This window comes from Medicago truncatula, unplaced genomic scaffold (assembly GCF_003473485.1).
Source record: "Medicago truncatula cultivar Jemalong A17 unplaced genomic scaffold, MtrunA17r5.0-ANR MtrunA17Chr0c01, whole genome shotgun sequence".
NCBI classification, from domain to species: domain Eukaryota; kingdom Viridiplantae; phylum Streptophyta; class Magnoliopsida; order Fabales; family Fabaceae; genus Medicago; species Medicago truncatula.
Genome location: NW_024340360.1, coordinates 961,819 through 981,746, shown reverse-complemented (window position 1 = coordinate 981,746; position 19,928 = coordinate 961,819). Strand labels below are relative to the sequence as shown.

The 19,928-nt window shown below is 32.8% G+C and overlaps 3 protein-coding genes across 3 annotated transcripts; all 3 read right to left on the bottom strand.

Moving 5' to 3' along the window:
- Positions 1–3,690: 3,690 nt before the first annotated feature.
- Positions 3,691–5,444, bottom strand: LOC25479793 (GDSL esterase/lipase At5g45910). Its single transcript, XM_013587772.1, has 5 exons — positions 5,207–5,444; positions 4,666–4,884; positions 4,429–4,574; positions 4,027–4,300; positions 3,691–3,893 (listed from the first exon to the last, which is right to left on the bottom strand). The coding sequence occupies exons 1-5, from the start codon at positions 5,442–5,444 to the stop codon at positions 3,691–3,693; spliced, it is 1,080 nt and encodes a 359-aa protein (XP_013443226.1).
- Positions 5,445–13,204: 7,760 nt separating this feature from the next.
- On the bottom strand, positions 13,205–16,397 carry LOC120577829 (glutenin, low molecular weight subunit). Its single transcript, XM_039829726.1, has 3 exons — positions 16,273–16,397; positions 15,077–15,671; positions 13,205–13,808 (listed from the first exon to the last, which is right to left on the bottom strand). Exons 2-3 carry the CDS (start codon positions 15,667–15,669, stop codon positions 13,745–13,747), a joined length of 657 nt encoding a protein of 218 aa, XP_039685660.1. The 5' UTR covers positions 15,670–15,671; positions 16,273–16,397; the 3' UTR covers positions 13,205–13,744.
- A 709-nt stretch (positions 16,398–17,106) lies between these two features.
- Positions 17,107–19,509, bottom strand: LOC112418395 (uncharacterized). The gene is made up of 2 exons (XM_024774723.1): positions 17,522–19,509; positions 17,107–17,407 (listed from the first exon to the last, which is right to left on the bottom strand). Exons 1-2 carry the CDS (start codon positions 19,507–19,509, stop codon positions 17,107–17,109), a joined length of 2,289 nt encoding a protein of 762 aa, XP_024630491.1.
- Positions 19,510–19,928: the final 419 nt, after the last annotated feature.

Sequence of the window (19,928 nt, the reverse complement as noted above, 5' to 3'; positions counted from 1 at the left end):
AGCACATAGGTTTTTAGATTGACAGGACAAACTACAAAATTTGAAACCAAGAGGAACAAACCAATTCTGGCCACACAAAAAAAATGGAGGGAAAAAATAACAAATCAAAGGAAATATTGTCAAAAAAGGAAGAAGAAAAAACTTTAGGGGGTACTTATGCCTAATTTTAAAACTTATTCTCATGAATGTGGAGATTCCTATGTTTAGTATAAAGTTAAAAAATTACCCCTAGGAATAAAAAATTCCTAGGAAAATAATAACACTTATCCATAATTTTATTCCTAAGGAAGTGGGTGGGAATAAAAGGTTCCCATGTAAATAGTAATAAAATTGAAACAACTACTCATATAGCCACTATCACAAATAATTACCATGAACCTGACAATTATTAATGAAATATGATTTTAAAAAAATACCGAGGAATAAGATGCCCATTATTATTCCCCAGGAAAGATTATTACCATAAGCGAAATTTTCAATCGTCAAACAAACTCCCCATTAGTCTACTCAAACTCCATTGCCAAGATAACACTTTAACCTCTTCCACCATATCATCAATCTCCTTTGTAATATTACTCAAACAAGAATTTTACATTTTGTACTCGCCAGTTAGTGCATTATTACTCAAACAAGGATTTTACATTTTGTACACGCCAGTTAGTGCATATACATATACGGCTTATGGTTTGTACTCGTCAGGGGTGTTCAAAATCAAACCAACGCAATAGAAAAACTGCAAATAAAACCTATCCAAACCGAAATCGCAAAAAACCGCACTTGGTTCGGATGAATTCGGATGACTTTTGCACTGAACCGCGTGGCTCGGTTTGGTTTGTGGTTTTCATCTCAACAACCGAACCAAACCAAACCAAACCACAAGAATAATGAATATTACTTAAACATCTACTAGCCCAATTACATAGCTCAAGAATAATTTCTTTTGATTCAATTTGTCCATTGTTGCAACATCAGGTTCCATTCTAATTTATTTCCATCTCTTTCAATTCATTTCAAGTGATGAATTTATTTACTTTACTTCCCCATAATTTGTTTAATGCTTATGTTTCTTCTTAATTTTATTTATTTTGATATAAGTTTTACCAAATATTTTTATGATATAAACAACAAAATAAAACGTCTTATGTTTATTTTGTAACAAGTTGGTAATATTAGAGTCAATGTAATATTTTTTTATCTCGCGATAAACCGCACATATCGAACCAATCCAAACCGCATTGGTTTGGTTTGGTTTGGATGACTTTTTAAAAATCAACCGAACCAAACCAAACCAAACCAAACCGCATGAGTTTTTATCTCACGGTTTGGATGACTATTATGCTCAAAACCGAACCAAACCGCACCGCGAACACCCCTAGTACTCGTCAGTTAACATTTTTCATCAGATGTATGAGACTGTGCTTTAATATAATTCATTTCGGACAAAATTCATGTTGTAATTTAATATATCCAGTATCTTATGTTTAACACCCGACTAAATATTTTAGACAGTTTAGTATGGACGCTACAGTCTATTGTGGTATATAAAATGAAATGCTTATACTAATTTGATTTACTAGTTTTTCTGATCCGTATGCATCAAAAGATCCTAATGATTAGGGAACTAAGATTGAACATAGACAACCAAGTTGTTTGGGCTCCAGTGGCAAGGAGCTCCTTCCATGGACGTACTCAGGGAATATCGGGTTCGATTCTCAAGGGGAACAACACTTGGTCAGTGTGCATGCCTCTACGCACGAGCCGGATTAGTCGCCCATCTTTGGTGAGTCGGAAACCGGTTCGAAAGCCAAAAGATTGAACATAGACTATGGCATGGAACTAAGAGCAAAAGTTCGACATATTAAATATAGATTAGTTTTATTCAAAGAAGTACACTCTGTCACTATTATAAGCAAAAATCAATATTTTAACCTCATTCATTCATTAAATGATGTATGTAGTCTAGAATAAAGACTACACACATTATTTAACGAATGAACTTAAAATATTGAATTTTGCTTTTAATTAATTATTTTTTCTTATAACTCCAAGTCTCAAGAAGTTAGTTCTCTAATAACTTAAAGTTCACTTTAAGGTAAGTAAAGTCTTATAAAAGATTGTTTCAACTAAAACATGAACTCAATGCATTTCAAGAGTGTTTATAATCCAATTAATAAATTAATTAACATAGATACCGTAAAGTATTATATTGTTAAAAAAAAAAAGTTGTTCTCTCAAAAAAAAAAACTGGTAGTAATAAAAGAAAACAAATTAGTACAAACTACAAAGTCAAATAAACATAATGTAATAATTTTTTTGTTGAAGGAAACATAATCTAATAGTTATTATATCATGAATTTTAGTTTTTCTACGTGTGAGATCAACGTCTTTTTTTTGTAAGGATAGTTATGTCTTTAGGGTGCTAATGTTAAATCACACATTAAAATTAATATTTTCATGTAGTTAAAGTTTAGGGTTAATTAAGTTTTTGGTTCCTATAAATATATGCAATTTTGTTTTTAGTCCCTATAAAAATAAATCATACTTTCTAGTCCCTACAAAATTTTCCGTTAGTATTTTTAGTCCCTGTTAAATTAAAATTTGTTTAATTATGCTTAAAACTTTAAATTTTTAATGATTTTTTACATACTTGTTTAAAACATTATAAAAGGTTCCGCCACAATAAATTAGCTCAAAATTTTATTTTTAGGTCCAAATTTTCGTTAGTTTTATCTTGAATTTTGGGCGTTTTAAAAAAACTATATTTAATTCATTAAATGTTAAAAAATTCTAATTTTTTATAAAAGAGATTATTATAATGTTCTTAACATGTGTGTTAAAAATCATTTAAAAATATAAAAGTTTAAGTATAATTAAACAAATTTCAATTTAATAGGGACCAACGAATACTTTTAGTCCTTGTAAAATTAAAATTTGCTTAATTGTGCTTAAACTTTTAAATTTTATGCAAAGTTCCTCCGCAAAGAAGTAACTTAACATTTTATTATTAGGTCCAAATTTTCATTAATATAATCTTGAAATTTTGGCTTTTAGAAAAATTCATATTTAATTCAATACGTGTGAAAAAACTAAATTTTTTTATAAAGAGTGTCTTACGATGTTATGAACATGTCTGTAAAAAATCATTCAAAAATGGAGAATTTAAGCATAATTAAACAAATTTTAATTTAACAGGGACTAAAAACAATAACATAAAATTTTGTAGGGACTAAAAAGTGTGATTTATTTTTATAGGGACTAAAAACAAAACTGTAGATATTTATAGGGACCAAAAACTTAATTAACCCTAAAGTTTATTATCGCATCCTTTTTTTACCCAAAAAAAATTCATTATTCTCATATAGCGATCAAGTTTATTATCACATCCCTTTTTGTACCCAAAAAAAAAAAATCATTATTCTCACATAATGATCTAAATTGATTACTCATTAAAACACATATTACAAAAATTTTATAATCGATGAACGGAAAATTATTATTAATTATAGTAAAATTATTGATCATTTTACAATCAAGTCAAATGTTATTTGAATTTTTCCCCAATAGTCTCCTATGGGATATGAACTTCGCTCCTTGAGGTTACAAATTACATCCTTATCAAAACCTCAAGGACAAATTCATTACATTTTTATTTATTTATATTTAGCAGTATCATGCATCCTAATAAGTTATCTAAGCTATTTTGAAAAGAGGGGATTTAAGAGAAGGATTTGAAAATGGACCCTCAACTAGCCCTTTTGCTATTAGCTTATAAGCTGCTTCAGTAAAGTGTGGTCCGTCCCAATTTATACGTTTTGAAGGATCAGAGCAAACTGTAGCGATAAGTGATCCACATCCTCCACAACATGCTTTGAAAATAGCATCCTTATCAAAACCTGCATAATTAATTTGATTGATCCAGCTAGCATGCATAAATGAAATAAAGAGGAATAATTTGTGGTAGCAATAGCAATCAAATACGTATATTGTTATTTCCAAAATATATAATTATATATAAATAATGCTCACCATATTGTTGCGGTGTTTGATATAAACATTTGGCATCATTATAGTAGTCAAAGTATATTATCTTAACTTCAGGGTGCTTCTGTCTTAGTGTCTCTATAGAATTTTTTAGTTGCCCGTTAAAGTACTCTATTAAATTATTGTAAGCTATTAAGCACCCAAATTCATCATAGTCTTCTTTCTTATTACTATTCACCAATGTGAACATTGCAGCACTGCATCCCATCGGAAAATTCCCAGGTACCACTAGCTCTACAGCTCCTTCTTCGATTAGCACCTAGCACATAGAAACAAAATCAATGTCACATTTTTTCACGCGGATCGATGATCCAATCGATGATATTTCTCTTCGAATTATAATTTAGTGAAGTAGTCATTCCAAAACTTAATTGCAATCAAACATACATTTGTGGTGTTAGTAATGGCTTTAACCATAAAGGGAACTATTTCTCGAAGTTCTATAACAGTTTTATGCTTCATATGCTTCATAATATCGTTCCCACCAATTTCTCCAACTATAAACAATGATTTCTTGAAGTAGATATTGCAATCTATCATATAATGAAACAAAGTTTGTTAGCCATATTGAAAAAATTTAATGTATTTCATAGAAAAAAAATATTCCACTACTTATGGTAAAACCTTCTTTGCTTTTACAGAGGAGGGGTTTGATATTCTTGAACCATCCAAGTTGAATGCTCAATGAGTTATTTGTATCTGGAAGAGGAAGCCCGTTTTTGACATAATACTCAACATTGAGCACAGTGGCACCAGCAAATGCAAAATTTACTCCTTTTTTGATATCTTGGTCTATGCTTTTATTCTCATAGGCAGGCAAAAACGGCAACCCATATGCCTCGGCTACAATTGAAATGATCACATGTTAAAGAACTTTGATCAAAATTTAATCGCAGATTACTCTTATTGATTTCCACAACAGAAAATAGATTTTTTATTTATTTTTAATAAAACCTCATTTCATAATTATTTTTTATCTAAATATCATCAAGTTAAGACATTAAAACATATTTCACGTCTGTGTATCTAGGTATCTGTGTGTGAGAGAGAGAGATAATATATCGAAATACATTTTGTAGATTGCATGTAAAGATTTTTTATTGTTTCTTATTCTTATCATTGGAGAAAAACTAATTTATAATACTAGAAAAAAACATAATCATACCAATAAAATCTATGATCAGTCGTCCATTTGACATACGTCCTGAAGGATGTTTAAAGTAACTAGAACCATAAGGAATAGGGTTAGGCATAGGTAGAAAGATAGATGCAGCATTTCCAGTGTCACTTATAGAATCACCAAAGTTAAAGAAAGCTTCATATGAGAGAGGATTTGCATTTGAAACTACATTTTGTAGAAAACCACATGTGAAGGTGATGAGGAAGAGAGTGGATACATTCATGGTTTAATTGTATGGAAGGAAATTATCAATATTAATTAAGATGAATATGATGATGGGTGATTGGCAATGAGATTGATCAACCTTATATATTGCCACGCAACCGAGTAATCTTGTCATAAAACTATCATTCTAACCAGGAAGTAGTTAATTGTTTTGATTCAATTAAAGCTGTTATATTTTGTATTAATTAATGTTTTTGAACACGTAAGCATCCTTTAAATATGAGTTCATTACCTCAACAATTTTTCATAGTTCATACCCTTGTTTGGGCTGTTACAAATGGCTAGTTAGTTTGCAACAATTCCCTACAACAAGATTCGTAAACTTAATTAAACCAAATGTGCTACAATAATTTCCTTTAATAGATGTGTTAATGATTCAATGTAGTTTTAGATTTGTCATAAATATTTTTAAAGAATAGCCGATGTATCATATATTTGCAACACTCATCATTCTCAAACATCCACTCAACACCTTTTTTTTTTTTACCTTACTTTCAATATATTTACCACATCACTCTTTCTATTTTTGACTCATGGTGTTGAATGAGTGTATGGGCATGCACAAATAACTTTACAATAGACAATTATCTTATATTTTAAATTAGTAATATAAGGACCCATAATATGGTTCAAAGGTGAACCACCACCATTTTTAGTAAAACAAAAGATTTTGTCCAATTTTTTTTGTCAATATCCACTATTTTACAAAATTTTGTAGGAGAGATTTTAATTTTGTTTGGTTACAAGGGAAAATAACATAAATAGGAAAAAGAAAACAGAGGCAAGGAACAAAGAAAAAAACTTGAACAGAGAAACAAAAACTAGCCCTTAGAAAAAAAGGTTCCCCAAGCATTATTCCCTAGCAGGTCATTCATCCCAACAGGAGCAGACAAGTGGTTAGACAACTCAAGATCAGACGAGACTCCCATTTTAACCAAAAAACCGGCGCATTGATTACCCCTGCAGTGTGTGAACGATGGTAATATTACCGAGACATATCATGTCCTTTATGTCTTGGAAAGATCTTAATTAAAATAAAACAAAACAAAACTCTCAAATTTAAAAGCATATTAGTAAAATAAAATAAAATTATTCTCTATGAAAAAAATAAATATTCTCAAGTGTTATTGCATGTAATATTTTTCAATTAATTTTTCTAGAACTATTGAATATACTAGTTTTATTCTCAGAGCTAACACTTTCACACTTTAGAGTATTCTTATATTTGTATGTGTCAAAATAACTTAGATAATTTACGAACTTATCAACAAAAAAACCCATGCACGGGAAAAATTATTTTTGAAATAAATTAAAAGTAAACTACTTTATACTTCATATCAATTTTATTTTTAATTTAACGTGGGGTTTAGGAGTTTATTTTAAAAACAAAAAAATAAGATAGAAATAGAAGCAAAGGAAAAATAGGGTTGTAAATTGCATAAAATATAGGAGTTACACAGAAGGTTTAGTAGAGCAATGTGCAATACATGAAAAATAGATAGCAAAACAATTTATCTACAATCAAGTCGAATTCTATCACACTAAACAACGCATAATTGCTTGAACAATTATCTCAATGATCTTTCATCAACCAACTGATCGTACTTAAAATCTTGTGTTTGACTACAACGCATACATCTACTTGGAATGATAAAAACAATGATAGAAACATATTGTTAAGAACAAACAAAATTTGACTAAAGCATGTAAAAAATAGAGTAATAACGAAGCAAACTAAAACAATTTGAAGCACATAGGTTTTTAGATTGACAGGACAAACTACAAAATTCGAAACCAAGAGGAACAAACCAATTCTGGCCACACAAAAAAAATGGAGGGAAAAAATAACAAATCAAAGGAAATATTGTCAAAAAAGGAAGAAGAAAAAACTTTAGGGGGTACTTATGCCTAATTTTAAAACTTATTCTCATGAATGTGGAGATTCCTATGTTTAGTATAAAGTTAAAAAATTACCCCTAGGAATAAAAAATTCCTAGGAAAATAATAACACTTATCCATAATTTTATTCCTAAGGAAGTGGGTGGGAATAAAAGGTTCCCATGTAAATAGTAATAAAATTGAAACAACTACTCATATACCCACTATCACAAATAATTACCATGAACCTGACAATTATTAATGAAATATGATTTTAAAAAAATACCGAGGAATAAGATGCCCATTATTATTCCCCAGGAAAGATTATTACCATAAGCGAAATTTTCAATCGTCAAACAAACTCCCCATTAGTCTACTCAAACTCCATTGCCAAGATAACACTTTAACCTCTTCCACCATATCATCAATCTCCTTTGTAATATTACTCAAACAAGAATTTTACATTTTGTACTCGCCAGTTAGTGCATTATTACTCAAACAAGGATTTTACATTTTGTACACGCCAGTTAGTGCATATACATATACGGCTTATGGTTTGTACTCGTTAGGGGTGTTCAAAATCAAACCAACGCAATAGAAAAACTGCAAACAAAACCTATCCAAACCGAAATCGCAAAAAACCGCACTTGGTTCGGATGAATTCGGATGACTTTTGCACTGAACCGCATGGCTCGGTTTGGTTTGTGGTTTTCATCTCAACAACCGAACCAAACCAAACCAAACCACAAGAATAATGAATATTACTTAAACATCTACTAGCCCAATTACATAGCTCAAGAATAATTTCTTTTGATTCGATTTGTCCATTGTTGCAACATCAGGTTCCATTCTAATTTATTTCCATCTCTTTCAATTCATTTCAAGTGATGAATTTGTTTACTTTAAAAGATTGCTTCAACTAAAACATGAACTCAATGCATTTCAAGAGCGTTTATAATCCAATTAATAAATTAATTAACATAGATACTGTAAAGTATTATATTGTTAAAAAAAAAAAGTTGTTCTCTCAAAAAAAAACTGGTAGTAATAAAAAAAAACAAATTAGTACAAACTACAAAGGCAAATAAACATAATGTAATAATTTTTTTGTTGAAGGAAACATAATCTAATAGTTATTATATCATGAATTTTAGTTTTTCTACTTGTGAGATCAATGTCTTTTTTTGTAAGGATAGTTATGTCTTTAGGGTGCTAATGTTAAATCACACATTGAAATTAATATTTTCATGTAGTTAAAGTTTAAGGTTAATTAAGTTTTTGGTCCCTATAAATATATGCAGTTTTGTTTTTAGTCTCTATAAAAATAAATCATACTTTCTAGTCCCTACAAAATTTTCCGTTAGTATTTTTAGTCCCTGTTAAATTAAAATTTGTTTAATAATGCTTAAAACTTTAAATTTTTAATGATTTTTTACATACTTGTTTAAAACATTATAAAAGGTTCCGCTACAATAAATTAGCTCAAAATTTTATTTTTAGGTCCAAATTTTCGTTAGTTTTATCTTGAATTTTGGGCGTTTTAAAAAAATTATATTTAATTCATTAAATGTTAAAAAATTCTAATTTTTTATAAAAGAGATTATTATAATGTTCTTAACATGTGTGTTAAAAATCATTTAAAAATATAAAAGTTTAAGTATAATTAAAGAAATTTCAATTTAATAGGTACCAGGCTGTTTCCTTTCCATATAGCGATCCTCTGGTGCACAGTGGAAGGCACTGCCCCCACACCATGTATCCATTCTCTGCCCAATAGCATGTTGAAGTTTACCTTGGACGGAACGACCATGAACATGGTTGTTCTGCTTACGCTGCCTACTACCAAATCTAATTCGACGGCACCAAGGGAGTTCCCTGTTGTTCCTTCGTAGTTAGTGAGAATCACGTTATGGGGTTTCAGATCGGTGTCAAAAAGTCCAATTTTCCCCACGAAGGACTCGGGTAACAAGTTGACAGTGGCTCCGTCGTCGACCGGTACCTTATTCACTCCTACACCATTTATCTTGGCTAGGATAAACAAAGGCTTAAGATGAAGCCTCATCGAAACTTCTGGTCTCTCGAATACAGTATGTTGATATTCGACACAACCATTGTTCATAACATAGTAACATAGTGGTTTATGGATAGCAATCTCGACGGTAAAATCACTTTCCACTTCGTTAATGTCTGAAGGAACGTCATATTCAACAGGCAACACTGACACTACATTACATAGTATGTCGAGACTTGGGTCAGATTCAGAGAAGTTCGACGTCATTTCTTCATCCTCCTTTGGATGATCTTTCTTCAAAGTTGGAAGAGGAGGGAAAATCCTCTCAGTGGCTGGCTTTTTAACCATTTCGAAAACAATTTCTTGTTTCCCCTTTCCTTTGTCAACATTGGTAATGTCTTGCAAGGCGTTTGCCTTTTTCTGGCGCTGGTACCTACGCCGGGTTTTTGTCATAGGGTGTTTTCCCTTGTAGTTGTTATTGTAGGCATATCTATTGGGTTCCACTGTTTCTTTCTGGCAAGGAATGGGTGTAACAACCCAATTTTTCGCTAGATTTATTTTTAATTAATTATTATGAGATTAATTGTGCTTGTGTGTAATTAATTGTCATTGGGTTCATTTTCATGGATTACCGTATTAGAAGGGTATTTTGGTCATTTGGCGGGTAAGGGTAAAATGATAATTTTGGTGAGAATTATTTTTAATGTTTAGTGAAAACCATTATTTTACTAAGTTACTAGTGTAGTGCTTAGTTTTTACCGTTTAGTGACCGTTGGTTATATTTTACCGTTGTTAGTAATTACCGTTGAGTGTATAGAAACTTTTTAGAATTATGTTAGAATGGGTTAAGCCCATTAGGGTCTAGAATTGAGCCCAATTGAGTGGGAACACACCTAAACCTAAACTTAGAGAGAAATTCATTCATTCATTTCATTTCACAAAGTTAGAGAGAGGTAGAGAGAGAAAGTGGGAGAAAGGAAGAACAAGGGTTAGAGAAAGGGGGAAACTTGAAGATTGAAGAATTAGGAGCTAAAGTGAAGCCTAAGTTTGGATTAATCATTACCTAAGGTAAGGGGGTTAGTCTTCTTCATAATCATGATTGTTTTGTTTGCAATTTTCCTTGTTGTATGAAATGGGTTGATTGGAATGAATTGATAATTGTTGTTAAAATCCGTGCTCTTGTTTTGGTGATAAGTTTGAGTATGTTAATTGAATGATAAATGAATTGTTGGTGATGAAATAACATGTTCATAGTGTATGAAAATGGGTAGTTGTGAAATTATACTTAATTGATGAATTATGACATGTTGTGGTTGAATTGAGGTGAGAATCAAGTTTCAATTGATGTTGTTGTTGCTGAGATATGTTGTTGTTTATGATTTATGGCTTGGGTGTTCATATATCATGATTGTTGATGAAAAATAAGATGTTGTTGGTTGTTTTGCAAAAATGGGTCAAATGGTGATTTTGGTTTAAAATGATGTTTTATTCAAGTGATTATATGTAATTGAGTGTATTTTCATGCTAAGAAACGTTTGGGTGCACTTTGGGATCGAATTTGAGTAATGGGAAATCAAAAATTGGGATTTTAGGGTGAAAATGGATTTTTTCCCCGTAAAACTGAATTTTTCTGAACTGTACTCACTCGCCAGGCGAGCTGGTGGCGAGTAGCTACTACCTTCACTTGCCATGGCGATCAGCCTTCCTCGCCAGGCGAGCTACCCAGTGCAGCATCCCATGTTTTCACGATTTGCGTCGTTTTCGCTCGTTTCTGTTTTGTTTTGGCTTTTGATTTTAACATGGAAGTTTTAGACAATTGAGTTGGCATTTCAATAGCCTTGGTTTGACTTGGAAATAATGTTTTGATCTTGAGTTATAAAGAAAATACTCTAAGGAGGCTTAAATAAAACTTTACGAAAATATCGCATAATTGTTCCTAAGTCAACCCAACCCTTATGGAGTGTTTCTAAACTTCAAAGTCTGTTATTTATAAGTTCAATTAAAGGTTTTAGAGTATGTGAAACTTGGTTTGTGAAATTGAAACTTAATTTGGAAAATTAGTTAGGATGTCGATTTTTCCGGAATGTGATTTCCCTTGAGAAATGGAATGAGATTAATGTAGTTTAATGATTATTGAATTTCCGGGAATGGATGAGATTAGTTCCTTTGAACTTTACTTGGTTATACTTTGAAAACGGAGATGTATGGATGAATTATGATATGTTAGATATGATAATAACATGAGGTGTTATGTTCTCTTACTTGATATATGAGAAATATTGTAATGATGAGATGATATTGGTGAGCCCGTATACATTGTTATTGTGATATGGTATTGATTATGTATTGGTGATGAATTATTGGTGTGATTGCATAAATGCAAATAAATATTGGTGATGGATTATTGGTGTGATTGCATAAATGCAAATAGATATTGGTGATGATTTGGTGAGTTGTTGTGTGGACATATGTGTAACACCCTCTCTAATTATTTGATTATTTAAATGAGTTTAGAATATACTTATATGATTTGTGTGATTTATATGATTTATTTTGATGAGTGATATTTTATTATGATATATGTTATATATTTATTAATATAATATATATGTTATTTGATTTAGAAATATATATGTTATTTGATTTAGAAATATAACATATGTTATTTGATTTAGAAATATATATGTTATTTGATTTAGAAATTTATATATGCTATTTGATTTAGAAATATAATACTCCCTCCGTCCCTATATATAAGACCCTTTTGCGAAAATTACGGGAATTAAGATAGTGGATATTTGTATTAAAGTTGTTTGTAATCACCATTGTTTTTACAATTTTATCCTTTAAGAAAGAAGGTTAGTTTATGTTTTCAACATGTTATTTATTGTTGATTGAAGAAAAAGATGTATAATAAATAGGGGTATGTATATAAAGAAATAATTAATGTAGTTGGAAATAACAAAGGGATCTTATAAAAAGGGACAAAAAAAATTCTCAAAAGGGTCTTATAATTAGGGACGGAGGGAGTATATGTTATTTGATTTAGAAATGTATATATGTTATTTGGTTTAGAATTATATATGATTTTTGCAGAAATAAATGTGATTTGTTATAGAAATGTATGTCATTTGTTATAGAAATATATATGATTTGTTGTAGAAATATATGTCATTTGTTATAGAAGTATAAATGATTTGTTATGGAAATATATATATATATATATATATATATATATATATATGTTATAGAGATATATTTGTCATTTATTATCGTTATAGAAATATTTTATATATATTAGAATAGAATATTAATATTTGGATTTAAGAGAAAAATAAGTAGGTTAAAGATTTGTATAAATAGGAGAGACCTAGTTTAGAAAAACCATTACAAGAAATGTTGCAATTTGCCAAGGGCGGAAGCCCTGACAAATTGCAGAAAGCCTTGGCAAATGCACGTTTGCCAGGAGCTGTGCCAGGAGCAGAATCTGCAGCAAATATGCCCATCGCAAATTACACTGCCAGGGCTTTAGCTCCTGGCAAAGGCCCTGGCTTAACCCCTGGCAAAATGTGTCTGATAAAGTGCAGAATTTTCTGGTCATTGCAGACTGTGTCAGTGGCGCGCAGTCCTTTTCAGAAACATGTCGGGCGCTTTGCCAGGGGTTAACCCCTGACAAATTGTGTACGGCTATTAAATTTTAAAAACGTTTTTTATTTGTTAAAATATTAAAATTTAATAAGTAAAATAAATGTTTTTAAATTGTTTTTTTTTTTTAAGAAACTGTTTTAATAATAAAAATTATTGACAATTAAAATAATTTTATAAAACAATTTAAAATAGTTAGCAATGCAAATTAAAGTAATAGCACACATAAAATATAAAATATTGTCTAGGAGCATTGAAATTGTACCAGGAAGTATAAGAAACTTCCCCAAGTATTACAGACCTAGAAATTATATAGATAAAAGTCAAAAGAGAATATATCATAAAGGACCTAAAACATCAATCCTCAACATCATCCGCATCGTCCACATCATCCTCCTTATATACGGGATAAGGCTCAACATTCGGACTTAAAACCGGCGCTTGAGTGTGGGAGGGAGCTTGATCCTGTGCTTGCATAAGTCGAGTCAGCTGCTCCTCGTATAATCTTTGGCGGTTAATCAATTCTTGCACAAGGGCTGCTTGACTTGCCATCTGCTGCGAGAACTGCTCTTGTGACAATCTATGAATGAGCTCCCGCATCTCTGGCGTCAGCTGAGGCTGCTGGGAGGTTCCTTCACCCTGATTGAGGGTTAGTCTGAGGGTTGATGCAACACTTCCCTTCCGATAGTTAGCGGCTAAGTTACCAAGGCCATAGAGCTTTCCTTTCTTCTTGTCGCCGACAACTTTTTTCCAAGTGTTGAAGGTCAAAGAGTGATCAATAGTAGACCCTTGAGAAATAGCCTCAGCAAGCTGCCGGTCATACTCCTCCTGTTCAAATAATAACAAAATATTTAAGGACACAGCTGAAGAGTATTCAATGTGCATGCATCATTCACACCTAGTTTATGCTTTATGTTCCTATTTGAACAATGAGCAGTATCATATGCTTTGTTTTTTCTATTCAAACAGTGGATTCGTTCATTGCACACTACATAAATGCAGACCAGTATACAAGTACTACCAATAATGCAGAAAAAGATAGTTGCACGGTGCAGTAGTTGTTGTTGTATATGTTTATCATGGATAAAATTTAAGTAAAGTGCTATAGCTACCACTCCTAATCTTGTGAACTAATAAAACATAGTACTAACAATTTGAAATGTTTATAAACACAGCCATGTTGAAGATTTTTATTTTTTTTTTCAAGAAAAAAGTACATTAAACAGTCTCACAAAATATTCATAGCATTTTAAACAAAGATAACAATCTAAATATATTATTTCTACGGATAATCAAGTTTAAGATACTCTTATCCGAGTAATAGTGAACTGATAGCTAGGAACGTGCACATGAACTACTATTGTGGAATAGAAAAAAAAAAGTACATTGCTTCGTTAAGAACTTAGTTTCCTTCTTCTCGGTCTGAATGCAAAATCCCCTATCATAAACATGTGCCTTACATTAACATTCAGCATGAGTCATGTTTTACTTTTCAAATTAGCATTATCAATCAATCATAATCGTTATATCATTAAAAACGTAAGACTTTAATCATATCTATTTTTAAAGTTACACATATAATTGATTATAATATGTTAAAAATGTAATTTTCTTTAGTGAATGCTTTGCCATGGGGTGAATTATTCATCAGCATAACTTTTTGTTAGATTAACAAACTTGCATAAAAGAGGCCTCTCTAATAATTGCAAGTAATCCCTGATTCTAAATTAGTAGGAAGATAAAACTATTCACAGAATAAAGAGTCTAAACCAGCGATCAGACCGAGAGAGTCATAATGGTTTAGTATACTAATTGTTATAGTAACCTCAAAGGGTCTAAACCAGCGATCAGATCGCTGGTTTAGACATATGGTGACAAAATTAGTATACTATAACAATTAGTATACTAAACCAGCGATCTTTCTCATTATCATCCAGGTCACCATATGTCTTCCAAAAGTGACCATAGCAGTTATGAATGATGGATTTGATTGCTTCGGCAGCCGGTTTGCAAGGTAAAAAGCTGAAAACATGATTATCATTTTTAAACATTACTACAACTTAAAATATACATAAAATATTTGAAATTGAAATTACCTGTTTCCACTAGGCTTTAAGATGTATCGACGAAGAGAATCTCTCGGATAATCCGGGATAACATCATGAAACATCACCAGCTCTCCACCACCCTCTTCGACCACATTTTCTTGTTGGGGTTGTTGTTGGGGTTGTGGTGGGTTTTGTTGTTGTTGGGGAAAAGGTGGGTTTTGTTGTGGAGGGATTTGTTGTTGGGGAAATGGTGAGTTTTGTTGTGGAGGGATTTGTTGTTGTTGCGGAAAGGGTGGGTTTTGCTGTGGAGGGATTTGTTGTTGTTGGGGAAGGGGATGGTTTTGTGGTGGGATTGAATATGGTGGGAACTGATAGCTCGGAGGAGGGAATGTCCCAAAAGGAGGTACGGTGCCATAATATCCTAGATGTAATGGAGGGTATATGTAAGTGGGAGGAGGAGCAGAACCCATAGCGGGGGCAGCTACACTAGCCTGGGAGGACCCAGGTGATCCCTGGCTAGAAGATGCAGTAGAAATGTTAGGCATGGGGTTTAATCTAGCTTCTGTTGCTGCGTCCACAATGTGAGTAGTATACTTCTTCCTGTTATTGCCCTTGCTCTTTTGTTTTTGTTTCGGAGGCATTCCTAGATATTTATCAATAAAAAAAACATCATATCAAAATGAGCAGATTCTGATTCCTAGATTCTAATACAAACACACAGACACAAGAATCAGACGCAGAGAGAGCGAGGTTTCGCTGTGTTATATCAGTCCCTAACACCACTCTCCAGATAGTGTTATATCAGTCCCTAACACCATGTGAATGATACTAACTAAGTTCATTCCATTTCTTTTTATCATTTCTTCTGATTTCTCTTAAAATTTTATCATGTCAAAAGGAAAGTTGGGATTTCAAAGAAGAATGTGTGTTCATAAACCAAATCAACTGATATGAAATTACTTCAACCATTTTACTATCAATTTAAATAAGGAAAATAAATAGCTCAGCCAAATGTATCTTACTCATGCATAGCTACAAAAATATAATTTGTTTTTCCTACAAATGTATCTCAAAATCCAACTCTCACAACCCCAAATGAAATTGATTAAATTACTGGAAACCCATATCATGAATCATCATTTACATCAATAAAAATCGATCCTTTTCATCATTTACATCAATAAAAATCGCATTAAAGGGAGATTTAAAGAAGACAGAAAACATGAGATGAAGAAGTTACAAACCTGATGAACGGTGGCGCTGGACTTACAGTGAAGGAAGGTAGGAAGGAAGAAGGCAGCGGCGGCGGTGGTTTTGTTGAGAGATTTAGAAGAGGAGCGGCAGCCGTAACCTTGAGGAGGGAAGGAAGTATGCGTGGAATGAAGGAAGGAAGAGGAAAAAAGATCTTTTCTAGGGTTTTAGTACAAATGTCAAAAATACCCTTGTTTTGTTTTTAAAACCAAGGACCATCTTGTATTTTCACTAACGATACAAAGTGGTTCTAAAACTAACTACTCTGAAAATAATGTCATTACAATTAGAACAATATAAAACTAAGTCAACAATACATTAATTATAATAATACAACAATATATTAATTATAATCCGAAAACACTTTCATTGACTTGATCCCCTTCATCCAGATCCCCTTCAATATTGGGCTCTTCCAAACCAACATCATCCTCGTCATTTTCATCTTCATTAGGAGTTAACAAAACAACAGGATCGACATGATCCCCTTCAACTTATGCATCACGCCAATCTGTAACCGGCTCAACTTCAATTAACTCATTAACATTTGAAATTTCATCAATTTGCTCAACTTCATCAGTTGGTTCTTCAGTCTCAATGCGACCCCTTGGTTTTGTTTTGATTGCAACCGACCACCCTCGTTTGCGTGGTTGTGTTGGGGGATAAGGAACATAGTACACTTGCCTAACATTATGTGCCATGATAAACGGATCATACACATTATACTTTTTGTCCACTCGAATGTCAACATTGTGGCTTATTTTGTTCATTTTTGTCCACCTAGGCGAGGGATCAAACCAGTCACAATAAAATAACACCACTTTATCCTAATTGTAAAATAACTCGTAAACATGTTTGATCACGCCATAGAAGTCATCTGCACCTCCTTCCGTAACTCCTTTTACATATACACCACTGTTATATGTCTTCTTCCCCTCACTCCATGATTGGATATGAAACTTATATCCATTTACGGAGTATGTATGATATTCAGTGGCACATTGTAAAGGACCTTGAGCTAAACCTCTTAAACGAAGGATTTCATCCGTTGGTTCGGCATCAAATACTTTTTGCTTAAACCAACCAGGAAAATATTCGTGTATGTAACCAGACGAATCATCATCAAATCTTCATAAAAGGTATTAAATTCCCTATATCAAAATTATAAATAAAGTTAGACGTGTTTTAACTTAATAAATAATATAATGGGAAAAATGTGTAATAGTTTTGTTTTATACTCACTCAAGGTATGGTCTAACCTCCGTGCAATTAATTAAGACATGAACATGAGCTGATCGGTACTCTTTCGCATCTACCATCCAATGTTGCCTCGCCTTGCTAGCGTGGCGACCAGGTAGATTGAAAACTGATAAGGTCAACGGGTCTCTTTCACTCTGAACATAAACTTCATATCGTGTAGTGGTTGGAACAAGCACACGGTCGATGAAGTAATGACCGAGAAAGTATGAGGTTTCCTTATGAACATAAACAGCACAGATTGATCCTTCTATTCTAGCCCTATTTTGAACAGATCGTTTTGAATCTCCCATGAATCTTTCAAAAGGGTACATCCACCTATATTGAACAGGCCCACCAAGCTTAGCCTCATATGCCAGATGCACCGCAAGATGTTCCATAGAGTCAAAAAAACCTGGGGGAAAAATTTGCTCAAGCTGACATAGTATGATTGGAATTAACTTGTCTAATTTCTCAACTTCATCGACTCTCAAAGTTGAAGCACAAATGTTTTTAAAAAATTGACTAATCTCAGTGAGTGGATTTAACACATGGGAGGGCAGTGAACTAAACGCACTTGGGAGTAAGTGCTCCATGAAAACATGATTATCATGACTTTTCATTCCAATTACCCTTCCAGTTTTAACATCGGCACACCTGCCCAAGTTAGAACAATATCCGTCAGGCATTCTCAAATCTTTCAACCATTGACAAATTGCCTTAGCTTCTTCAGAAGTTAGAGTGTATATTGCCTTGGGTTTCAACAACTTTCCATTCGGTTGAGGTTGTAACTCCAAGTCCCTTCTTTTACAATACACTTCTAAATCTTTTATGGCTTTCTCATTATCTTTTGTCTTCCCTTTAACATCCATCACTGTGTTAAATATGTTGTCAAAAAAATTCTTCTCAATGTGCATTACATCAAGATTATGTCTGAGCAAGTTATCTTTCCAATAGGGGAGGTCCCAAAATATACTCTTTTTTGTCCAGTGGTGGTTAACTCCGTATCCTGGTATTGGGACAGTTGTGCCAAAATCAGTGACTTTAGGATAATCACTAACTCTTGTGCACACCTCTACTGATGTAATTTTAGGGGGCGGGCCAATTACTACTCTCTGATCTTTCAGGAAGCCATTCTTACTTTTTCTAAACTGGTGATCACGAGGCATGAAACAACGATGATCAAACCACGAACTCTTCCCTCCATTTTCCATACAATGTGGACAAGCCATTTTCCCATGAGTGCTCCAACCAGACAACATGCCATACGCTGGAAAATCATTCATTGTCCACATCAAAGATGCTCTCATTAGAAAATTTTGTTTGGTTGAAATATCGTATGTCAATTCTCTAATCCACAACCTCCTCAAATCATCAATTAAAGGTTCTAGAAACACATCTATGCCTGCTTTAGGGTTATCTGGCCCTGGAACAACACACGCCAAATACATGTACGGCTTTGTCATGCACATCTTAGGAGGGAGATTGTAGGGGGTTACAATGATCGGCCAACAAGAATAGGATTTCCCTGATGCCTGGATATGTGGAGTGAAACCATCAGAGCACAATCCAAGTCTTACATTACGCGGATCTGCTGCAAAATCAGGATATACTTGATCAAAGTGTTTCCAAGCTTCACCATCGGATGGATGTCGCATGACTCCAAGAATTTTGTTTGAATGATGCCACGTCATATGGCTAGAAGTTTTCATCGATGCAAACAATCTTTGTAATCTTGGTATTATTGGCAAGTAAAACATTGTCTTATTCGGAATCCTCCCACTCTTGGTTAGACGATACCGTGGACTCTGACAAAATTTGCATTCCACCAATGCTCCGTCATTTTTTCCAAATTCATTGTCATAAAACAACATGCAACTGTTTATGCAACAATCAATCTTATCAACTTTTAATCCCAACTTCATGACCAACCTCTCAGCGTCATAATAAGTTGCTGGCAAATTATCTTTAAAAGGAGTCACATCCAACAACATCTCCGTAATTTAATCCACACCTTTATCAGAAACACCATAATTTGCCTTATGAGCTAAAAGTAAGACACATATTGATAACTTTGATTGCGTACACCCTTCAAACAGCGGGACATTACATTCACTCAACAACTGGTAAAATCTTTGGGCTTGCTCATTTGGGGGTTCTTCACCTTGTTCATCTTCAACATCATCATTGTAAGACAATTCCACACCTAAAGCATCAGCGACCATATCATTCATCATGTTGAATTGCTCATTATCATCCACATTTATTCCACTACTTGAAGCTTGTGCATTGACTCCCGCCCCAAAATTTTGAAACTGTTCACCGTTATAAATCCAAACCCAATAATCAGGCATAAATCCAACTTTTTCCAAGTGTTTCTTCACTTCATTGGGGTCAGTCTTTATATATCCAC

What these genes read in the sequence shown, in the direction of transcription:
- LOC25479793 (XM_013587772.1), bottom strand. Translation starts at nt 5,444, where the DNA reads ATGAATGTATCCACTCTCTTCCTCATCACCTTCACATGTGGTTTTCTA. An exon ending in ACTGATCATAGATTTTATTG is followed by an intron (nt 4,885 to 5,206) that starts GTATGATTATGT and finishes TTTCAATTGTAG; the next exon opens with CCGAGGCATATGGGTTGCCG. An exon ending in CCTCTGTAAAAGCAAAGAAG is followed by an intron (nt 4,575 to 4,665) that starts GTTTTACCATAA and finishes ATTATATGATAG; the next exon opens with ATTGCAATATCTACTTCAAG.
- LOC112418395 (XM_024774723.1), bottom strand. Translation starts at nt 19,509, where the DNA reads ATGTTGTTGGATGTGACTCCTTTTAAAGATAATTTGCCAGCAACTTAT. An exon ending in GAGGTTAGACCATACCTTGA is followed by an intron (nt 17,408 to 17,521) that starts GTGAGTATAAAA and finishes CCTTTTATGAAG; the next exon opens with ATTTGATGATGATTCGTCTG.
- LOC120577829 (XM_039829726.1), bottom strand. Translation starts at nt 15,669, where the DNA reads ATGCCTCCGAAACAAAAACAAAAGAGCAAGGGCAATAACAGGAAGAAG. An exon ending in TTAAAGCCTAGTGGAAACAG is followed by an intron (nt 13,809 to 15,076) that starts GTAATTTCAATT and finishes TTATTTGAACAG; the next exon opens with GAGGAGTATGACCGGCAGCT.